The following is a 9,563-nucleotide window of genomic DNA, read 5'->3' as shown; positions in this document are numbered from 1 at the left end:
AACACTTTTGTGCAAGTCAGTGAAAGGTAACCAACTACCTTTGTTTTCAGAAGAGTTATACCCTTCGGTCAGGTTAAATGGCTGTATGTGGCCCAGAAAGAAATGTATTGCTGTGTCCCTGTATTACTAAAGGGCAACTGACTTTGGAAAGCAGCCAAGCTGCAAAGTACATTGCCATACAGCCAGCAATAAACATTGCAAGCAAGAGATGACTTATGCCCAGATACTAAATATATTTATTTGAAGCAAGTCCCCCTCAGCTTGAATGGAACTACAAGTCAAAGCCTCACTTGTGTAGGGGCAAGCCATTCTTTAAGGTACATGCCAAACCATTTCCCTCTGCCAAAAGAGAACAGGAATCCCCTGTGCAGCAACACTCCATGATTGCAGCCGTCTCTCCCAAAGATGTGATTCAAATTGGAGGACAAGAACAGACAATGAATGTAAGTCTCAAGCTGCCTGAAGTTGGCAAGCTGTACGGAACCATCCATCCAAATATGCTTGGAAAAGCCACGTTTCAATTACGATGTCCCAAGACAGGAAGACATGTTGCTCAATTAAGATAGCCCTCCAGATCACACCAAAATGGCTATGTCATCAATACCGCTGTACTTTTCACAACTGGACATGTTTATCCTCCTAGCTATAGCTGCTATCAGCCAATTTACAATCCATTTTTTTAATCATGTGATCAACGATGTCAAGCGACACTGGGTTTTTGCCCAAAATAAAAATGTCAGAAGGTCACAGATGCTTAAAGAATAGGTTTATTAACAATATTTTCACAAACAAACATTCTAAAGAAAATTTCAGAAATCTCTAAACTTAAAATTTGTTCTCATTGGCAAAATATCCCTGAAAAAAAAAAGCAAATGAAGGAAGGGGGAAATAAGAGGCAAAAATGTTTTATAGCTTTACACTTTTGGAAATGTTTTCCTAATGTTTTGGTTTTAGTATTCCTTTATGCTTATGATGGACACCCATTCCTCCTGCCTCTGTACAGTGGGAAAAAATTGACAATAACTAATTTTTCCTTTTGTATATAGAACAGCAACAGGACTTTCCCCAAGCACCTCCTTGCATGCTCTGAACCTGATAGGCAGCCATAAATAATCACCTTAATATTATGCAAACTGAGCCGAATTGTTCTGGAATACTAGACAAATTGAAAACCTGCCCTTCTCCAAAATGAAGCACACCATGCAGTACAAGAATTGTTAGCATGCATTTTGGTGGTTATTTTTGTACTCCAGGGTATGCGGCTCCACCTATAAAAAGGGATTTCCTTTTGGATTCTGATTAAAATGTACTCAAACCTTTTATAACATTAATATTTATTGCTTTATATGAATACTGTATCGAAAGCCCAAGCATTCAGTTTACACACAAATTATACAATTATATACCGTTTCACAATGGCAGTGAGCACTCTTTACAATCTACAAAAAATCTACTTTACAGAAATTTAAAAATTCTAAATATCAAAAGGTACAGTCGAAGAAACAGGTATAAATTTGGCAGCCAGTCAATGCAACGTGGAGGTTGCATCTTGAATGTCTTTTACGTGTGGATGTCTGAGAAATATAATGTGAAGAGGTTAAAGCAGAAGTTGTGCTTTGAGCTGGTTTCGGAAAAGAAAGCGTTAACACTGGCTGTCAAAGTAGCATGTTCAAAAATATTTACTTCGCTCCCAAAATCATGTACAAATGACGGTGTTGTCTGTGCACCCTGACGGACTGCTAGTCAGTCATTCTGCTCAAATTCAATAACTAAGATAACGTCTTGCAGCGCAGAGGCATTCAATGCCAGTGTCCTCTGCCGACTTCAAAATAATCGTCTGAGAAATGTGATTAACTGTCCCGGTTCATCAAAGGGAGCGTCATGTCAGGTTCCCAACCATTCCCTACGAAAAGCCGACAATATTGTTTTGGAAAGTCTGTTCTCAACACATTTTCTCAGGAACAAAATGATAAATCGTTCATTCAGGCACCTCAGAAATATACAGAAAATCTTTTGCTTAGAACAGACCTTTTGGAATGTGTTTAACCTGGTACTTCCGACAGGATTTGGATCTTCAGGCTATCGGGGGGGGGCTAAATTTTATTTGGTTTATTCAGAAGTGGAAAAGCTGTGTTGTGAGAAATGAGTTCAGTCACTTCCACTGGAGGTGGGGGGGAAAGCATAGGAGTACAAGCATAGGTTTTCCTTAGATTAGCATGTTTTTCAAGTATTTTTTTTAAATCATGTGTAGCTTTTAAAAGCACACAACACAGTAAGATGAAAACCTGGAAACCCTTGAGAAACCCTATAATTCACATGTTAATGTTCAAACTGTAACCAAAACATAGGATAACTGATATAGTGTTCAGGGGAAAGGGGGAAAAAAAGGACAAAAAGAATTCCTGTGTACATGTAGCTAGATGTGGTAATTTCCAAAAAGTTGTCAAAATTATAATTACCTTCCAGTTTAAAAACTTTTATCCTAAATAAAAAAACTATACACAGACCACTGATTTGACCATACCGAAATTTCAGCGGCAAGCAGGACCCGAAGGAGCTGGTATTTCACAGTTCTTAACAAGTACAACTCTTTCAGGATTTATTTAATGGAGTTCAATTTACAGCCTGCTTCTCTTGTAAAACTAAAGGTCCACTTTTATTACATAAAATTATTTATACAGTGTAAAACCAGAGCCTTATGGAAAATACTGCCTCTAAATGTATTTAAATTATTAGTCTTGTTCCATAGGTTCTTCTGCAGCTTCTGTGGCTTCGTCGCTATTTTCCATTGGGGTCTCCGAAGCTGTTTCAGGAGTCTCGCTGGCGTACGATCCCAAATCTTCCGTTTCACTGCAGTCAGCCCTGCTACTGACAGATCCACCGTTTTCACTGTCTTCAGAAGGCAAATCTTTCTCTGCTCGAGTCTGCTCAGATTGCTCCATTTGATTATTCTCCTCAGAAACATCTTCTTTCACAGTTACAGATGCATTGTCTTTGTCGTGCTCTTTTCTTTCTGGAACCATTTCTCCTGGTGTCATGACAGATTCTGAAATTAAAAGTCGACATCAGTATCAGATTCTTGAAATCAAGAAGACCGCTAAGGCACAAAATATGTTTACAATGCCCTAAACAAAATATTAATTTCATTTAACTTATTCACGTTATTTATAGTCCATGTTTCCCACTGGGACTCGAGTCAATACAATCAAGAGGATGGGACATCCAGCAGAACAGTGCAATAGGGATTGGATTGTAGAAATCTGGACCCATCCAAAAATCTGAAAATAGAACTGATGAGGAATAAGCAGTAAAATGTGTTAAATGAAACAGAAATTGCATGGCACAATCCTACTCACAGCAACAGGTGTGCTTTGACTGCTTTGATTGTGTCCTGCACTGCAGGGGGTTGGACTTGATGGCCCTCTGGGTCTCTTCCACCTCTATGATTCTAGGTAACATAAGTTGTACACAGTAATACACACCATATTCTCTGGCTCTTTTACCCAAGTATATTTCCGAGCCATTTTGGTATTCTGCAGCTTTATTACCTGTGTAGAAATGTCCTCATGAATAATCCAGTCCTACAGAGTCTGGAGAGAGAGAGTAGGAGGACCACAGCTGAGAACCGGGTTCCCATTCCTTCACCTGAAGTCTGTTGGATGACCTTGGAACAACCACAGTACTCTCAAAACTCTCTCAGCCCACACACTGGTAGGCAATGGCAAGCCACCTCTGAGGGTCTCTTGCCTTGAAAACTCTATGTCAGCTGTGACTTGTCAGCATACCCCTGCAGAAGACTCTGCCCAGACAAGAAAAGCTGCCCAGGCGGAGCCTAAGGGAGAGGTGGTCCTGCCGACATGAAGGATCAAGGCCATGAAGAGCCTTCCATTTGATAACCAATACCTTGAACTGAGCTTGGTACCTGCTGCACAGCAAGGTAAAAGTGCTTTAGAGTAGTTAAGCCTAGAGTAGTTAAGCCTCTCCAGATAGCCAGAGCAGCAGTATCAAAGTTAGGCTGAGCTGGAAGAAGGCATTTTTCACAGCTGTTGTTAATTTTCTTCTCCAGGAATAATGCTGGATTCAACATATTCAAAGGCTCTTAGCTAAGTCAGCAAGGGTCAGTTGAACTCATCAAAGTTGGGAGCTCAAAACCCTTCCAGATTTCTGCCTTCCCGACCAGCATTACTTCCAAATCAGCTCATTCATACTGTGAGAGAGGAACTACAGAATTCTGAACTGTTTGGGCAAAATGCACACAGAGGGTAGAAATCCTCTTCCAATTGCATGTGTACTCCTTGCCATGCCCTGTACTTCATACAATCCATCTAGTAACATACAATCAAATCTCTCACAGATGGCCCAAGATATTTTATTGCCCAGGGAAGAAAATCCAAATGGAAGCCTCCCCATATCATCCTGTGACAAAACGGTAACGTGTGTAATAACTGAAAAGGTACTGCCCTTTAATAGCACCCCAAAATCTGCCATTTAAGGTGGTTTCATCTCTGTTTGCTCTTGTTGCAACTTAGAGAAAAAGAGTTAAAGAAGGGAAAAAATTAATCCACCAAGTCTTCACAAAGAATCATCCTGCATACCTCCTGGGCTGCAGGATACAGGAAGAATCACCAATAGAAATAATGGATAAGCCCCACCCAACTTAACTCCCTTTAGATCTGCAAAATCTCTTTATTCACAAAACCGGTTTACATGACCAGCAGCATAAAAACAGTCGTTCAAATGTGTGTGCGCACAAGAATCTGCGGTACTTTTAATTTTAAACCTCACACTGAAAGGATTAAGTTGTGGGATTCAAAATGCAATATGAATGGATGTTGGCCACCCATGACCATTGTTGAATGAAATCTGTGTCTGGATTACTATTAACACAGACTTCTAATTCCTTCCTTTTTTTTCTGTATTAATTTGGTACAATTCAAATGCCGCCATATGGAATTTCATTGGCCTAGGGAATTTTAAAAGTTGAAGCCAGCCATGTGCTGAGCACCTATTCAATAATGTTATTTCGTCACAGCAGTGAACTAAATCATCTGTACCTTCCTCCTCCTCCTCTTCCTGTTCTGTAGAATGTTGCCTCTCACACATGGTTTCTTTTTCTTTATCCTGCAGCGGAGAAGCGGTTGTCTCGGTCTCTTCTACCATTGCTGAACTTGCTTCACTAGAACTGCTCTGAGTAGAGGTCTCGTCTGATTCTGCCTCCTTGTCAAATTTAAGTCTTTTTACTTCACGTCCTTCAACATCCACTGGATCTTCTTCAGGGTGTTTATTTTTTACAGAGCTGCTTTGGACACTCTCTGTCTCAGAGACTGGCGATTCACTGAAAGAACAAATGTGCACAGTTCAAGTCAGCTGACAGACAAAAGTACGGTACTTTGCAAAGCTCTTGCTTAGTTATGCACACGTCTGTACTATACCAAAATGAGTCCATTCATCTTTCGATCATCAATCAAGAAATTGTTTGTCAAACTATGTGGAGGTCTGAATAGTTTGAATTACTCTATTGGGGGGTTGGAAAAGAAGATCAGCACAGGAAGGGCTTAGCTATATAGGTGGGAAATAGTAAAGTGAGGTAGTTAGAAAAGGATGATACTATTGGTAAGATTAGGAGGGGTTAGGGTTGTTTCTTATCTTACATATGTATGTATCACTTGGCTCCCCCACTGACTTGCCTATCTATTTGGCAAAAAGGCTCACACCATTCCTCCCCACCCACCCCAAGCATTACCAGAAGGCTAAAAGTGCTTCATGGACTAGCTTCTGGTCCAAATGCTCTCCTGCTACAGCCATGGAGGCTGTGACTGCACCCACATAGAACAAAATAAGGGCACTGGCCATATAGAATGTCACACTCAAGCAGTGGTCAAGAATCACTGCTTGCTCTGACAACTATGCCAACAGGCTATCCTGAACACAAGCAGCAGTGATGAAGCCTCTTCATTCACCGCTGTGCTGGACTCATGTGACACTGTGCAAGGCAAGATTGATTTTCTGTCTGACTCCAAGAAAAGACCTCGCCATCAGGTAGCAGATAAAAGTCTCTCACGGAAAAGGCAACCATCTCATCACTGTGGGCAGCACAAATCGTTACAGTCCATAGCAAAGTGGTAGGTCCTGTCGAGAATTGTAGTTAAACAGGGAAATCTATCTGTTCTGGCCTGAGTTGATCTCCTAATCCTGGTGAAATCTGCATTCATTGGCAAGAAAAAGTGACTTGTGCAAAATTTAGGCGGTGGAATGAGAAGTGGCAAAGGATTAGGGTCAAAAGTGGGGTAAGGAGGGTGTCTCTGGGCCTTGAACAAAGGTAAACATCACCCCTACAGCATCCTTTTTCCTGATTCTGTGCAAGTGAAAGAGAGAAACAGTCAAAGTTGGCACTAGAACTCCTTGGCACCTGGGCATAAGCCCAAGATCAGCTGGAGAGGTGCTGGCTCTGGAGAAGTGGGAAGTGTTTTCCCATTGGTGTTTTCTAACCCATCTTCAAAAAATGTGCCTCCTGGTAAAGAGAGCCCAAAGTATTTGGACTGGGGGCACAAAACGAGCAGAAAAATGTAAAGCACGAAAGTCAGTCCAATTTCTGAGTATGTCTATTCCCCTTACTAACCTGTTAGGTTTTTCTTCAGCCTGCGGAAGACCTGCCTCCTTGTTTTCTGGGCTGTCAGGCAAACCATTTGTCGTCATAGGAGCTGACAAAGAAACTTTTGGTCGATTTACAGGTCGGGGAGTTCCAGGACCATTTATATTGGACCTTCAGAGGAAATAAAAGGTCTGACTTCAATTGAAGTAAAAGAATTTAGATAATCTATTTTAGATTGGTCTGAGAAACCATTAACACTAGAAAATTCAGCATGTAATCTGATACAGAAATTCTGTGTAAGGGGATAAAAAAAAGAAATTATTTCAAAGATTTGGGACTGTGCTGAATCACCCTCAAGCGAAAAAGGTAATGGGCACAAAAACTCCAGAACATAGCACATATTCCAGGGTGGTCTTTTTTTCCCCCCACTAAGTAATTTTTCTTACCTTTCAGAATATCCTGGTGAGTTTCCAGGGAACATTACTCCATTCATCCTGCTTAAACTATTGGAATTGTTTTTCCTACAAGAAATTCAAGAGGTGTAAGATTTCTGTGATGATTGATTGTTTTTCTGAAAATGTCTTAGCTAAAACAAATATGTATTTAAGCATATTTCACTACATATGTATATGTACAAATACAAAGCCTATGTATTTAAGCATATTTCACTACAAAAGTTAACATGGTTACAACCCCCTTCCTGACCTTGTCCCTCTGAAACTTTTCCAACACTAACATGTTAAACTAGAAACAAAACACGCAGCGTAGCCATTTCGCCCTTTACAACTTGGCTCCTATACACACATCCCACAACAGTCCTATGCTTTACAATTTAGCCTCAATCCTTCCAACATTTCATCTCAAGCGAAAAGGTCTGATGCTCACAAACATGCAGCACCATGATACAGCACCACAGACCACATGGCAAAAGCTACACACATGCAGCCGTGGACCATGTTAGCTAGGTAATTTTGTTTGTAGCACTGCAAACTTTATCCCCTGGCCTAGAGAAAGATTTAAGTAACCTCACAGTTGCTCATTGTTCAAATACGCTGGGCTTTATTCAGGTTCAGACGGAAATAGAATTAAAAAGTTGGTCGGGAGTTTTGCCTCTAGAACAGTGTAAACCTTGCAATGTTCCCCCTGTTCTGTACTACAACGCATCAGTTCTCTAATCAGACTAATTTATTGCCCTAATCCTCTAATACCGTTCCTCACAAGTTAAGAGCTGTGCTTGTAATTAAGCATGTGTATAAGTCCTCAGCAACTGAGTCACTGTAAACAGAACGCACTTCTGCCTACACAGATTGATTGATTTCCATGGATGATCAGCTGCAGTTGGCAGGGCTATAGAAGAGCTTAGCCAACATATAGGTCAAGATTATTTAATTTGGATGAGAAGGGAAGCAGAAATAAGTGGCAGGGGTGGGGGGAATCATGCAGGATTGCCCCAGCAGCCTCTAGGAATTCTACTATTTCCCCTGTCCTCCATACATCCAACATTAACCCTTTTCTAGCAGCAAGTTCAGCTGAAAAGTTCCAATGTCTCCACTGTCTGCACCCTGCTTGTCGCTTCATTCAAGTGGCCCAGGAGCTAGCTGCTGGCTAATGGTAGATTGCTGATTCCTGGTTCTTGAATATACGAACTATTTGTTACAACTTGTTTGTACATGACCTGAATCTGCCCTTCTAACCATTCTCAGATTGATCTTATTCAGAATCCTGTCATAAAATACTATTTTAAAAATGCAGAGAAATCAATCACTATTATATAACAAAATAATCACAATATACTGACCTATCATGTACCCACATAATATATGGTCAAGCTAGCAACAGATCAGCATACATCAGCAGAATAAAACTAATGCTCAAGTAGAACCAATAATTCGAGCACTGAAAATGTGATAGGTCTTCATCCCTTTTAGAAGCAGAAACACCATCAATAAAAATGTACTACAAACATCACTACTGAGAATGCAATATGTCTTTAAAAAAAAAAGGAGATCCACTTATAAAGGAAACTTGGGAGGTCATACTTACTCCGAAGTTGGATATACACAGCTGACAACCATGACATTCTGCAAGGCAAAGGAGACATAAGGTCAGTTTGAAAGGGGGACCTAATTTTTACCCTGGCTATGGAGCAGCCAATCATTGTGCCTTCTCCAAAATACAATAAAACAAAAACAAAAAACCACACACATGGAAATCTGAGCACTGTAGGAGGTCACAGCAATAATTTTTACTAAAGAATAGTGACAAAGTCCTTGAGTACATAACGACAAGTCAAACCACAGAAATTATTTATAAAGCAAACAGGCCCTTGATTACGGTTGTGCTCAGAGGCTGGAGTTCTCCCAGGCTTATTCAACAAGCCTTTAACTTATCCAACTTGTAAACATCAGCTGTAGACATTTTTGCTCTGCACATTTTGGTACACCTTCTGTGTATGCCTCAGGGTTTTTTAAAATATGATTTTGATCATGGTTTGCTATTGCTATCTAATTGCTTTTGGTGGATTGATGGAAAGGTAGGATAGAATTTAAGATTAACATGAGATAGAATAATAGAATCATAGAGTTGGAAGAGATCACAAGGGCCATCAAGTCCAACCCCCTGCAATGCAGGAACACACAATCAAAGCACTCCCAACATATGCTGATCCAGTCTTTGTTTAAAAACCTCCAAAGAAGAAGAGACTACCACTCTCCGAGGCAGTGAATTCCACTTTCGAACAGCCCTGATGGTCAGGAAGTTCTTCCTAATGTTTAGGTGGAATCTCTTTTCCTTCACCTTGAGTCCATTACTCCGTGTCCTAGTCTCTGAGGCAGCAGAAAACAAGCTTGCTCCCTCTTTGACATGACATCCCTTCAAATATTTAAACATGGTTATCATGTCACCCCTTAACCTATGCTTCTCCAGACTAAGCATCCCCAGCTCCCTAAGCCTCTCTTCGTAGGGCATGGAC

General features: G+C 40.6%; 1 protein-coding gene across 1 annotated transcript in view; it reads right to left on the bottom strand.

Moving 5' to 3' along the window:
- Nucleotides 1–751: 751 nt before the first annotated feature.
- The window catches only part of PPP4R2 (protein phosphatase 4 regulatory subunit 2), a 43,876-nt gene continuing 35,064 nt past the window's right edge, over nucleotides 752–9,563 (bottom strand). Inside the window, exons 5-9 of the mRNA XM_048490346.1 lie at nucleotides 8,636–8,673; nucleotides 7,039–7,113; nucleotides 6,620–6,763; nucleotides 5,055–5,335; nucleotides 752–3,046 (exon numbers count right to left, since the gene is read on the bottom strand). Coding sequence (XP_048346303.1) covers nucleotides 2,733–3,046; nucleotides 5,055–5,335; nucleotides 6,620–6,763; nucleotides 7,039–7,113; nucleotides 8,636–8,673 — 852 coding nt within the window. The 3' untranslated portion in view covers nucleotides 752–2,732. The remainder of the gene's footprint in view (nucleotides 3,047–5,054; nucleotides 5,336–6,619; nucleotides 6,764–7,038; nucleotides 7,114–8,635; nucleotides 8,674–9,563) is intronic.

The sequence above is a fragment of the Sphaerodactylus townsendi genome, linkage group LG03, assembly GCF_021028975.2.
Source record: "Sphaerodactylus townsendi isolate TG3544 linkage group LG03, MPM_Stown_v2.3, whole genome shotgun sequence".
In the NCBI taxonomy this organism is placed as follows: Eukaryota; Metazoa; Chordata; class Lepidosauria; order Squamata; family Sphaerodactylidae; genus Sphaerodactylus; species Sphaerodactylus townsendi.
Note: the sequence above shows the minus strand (reverse complement) of the source record. Positions and strands in the feature narration are given on the sequence as shown.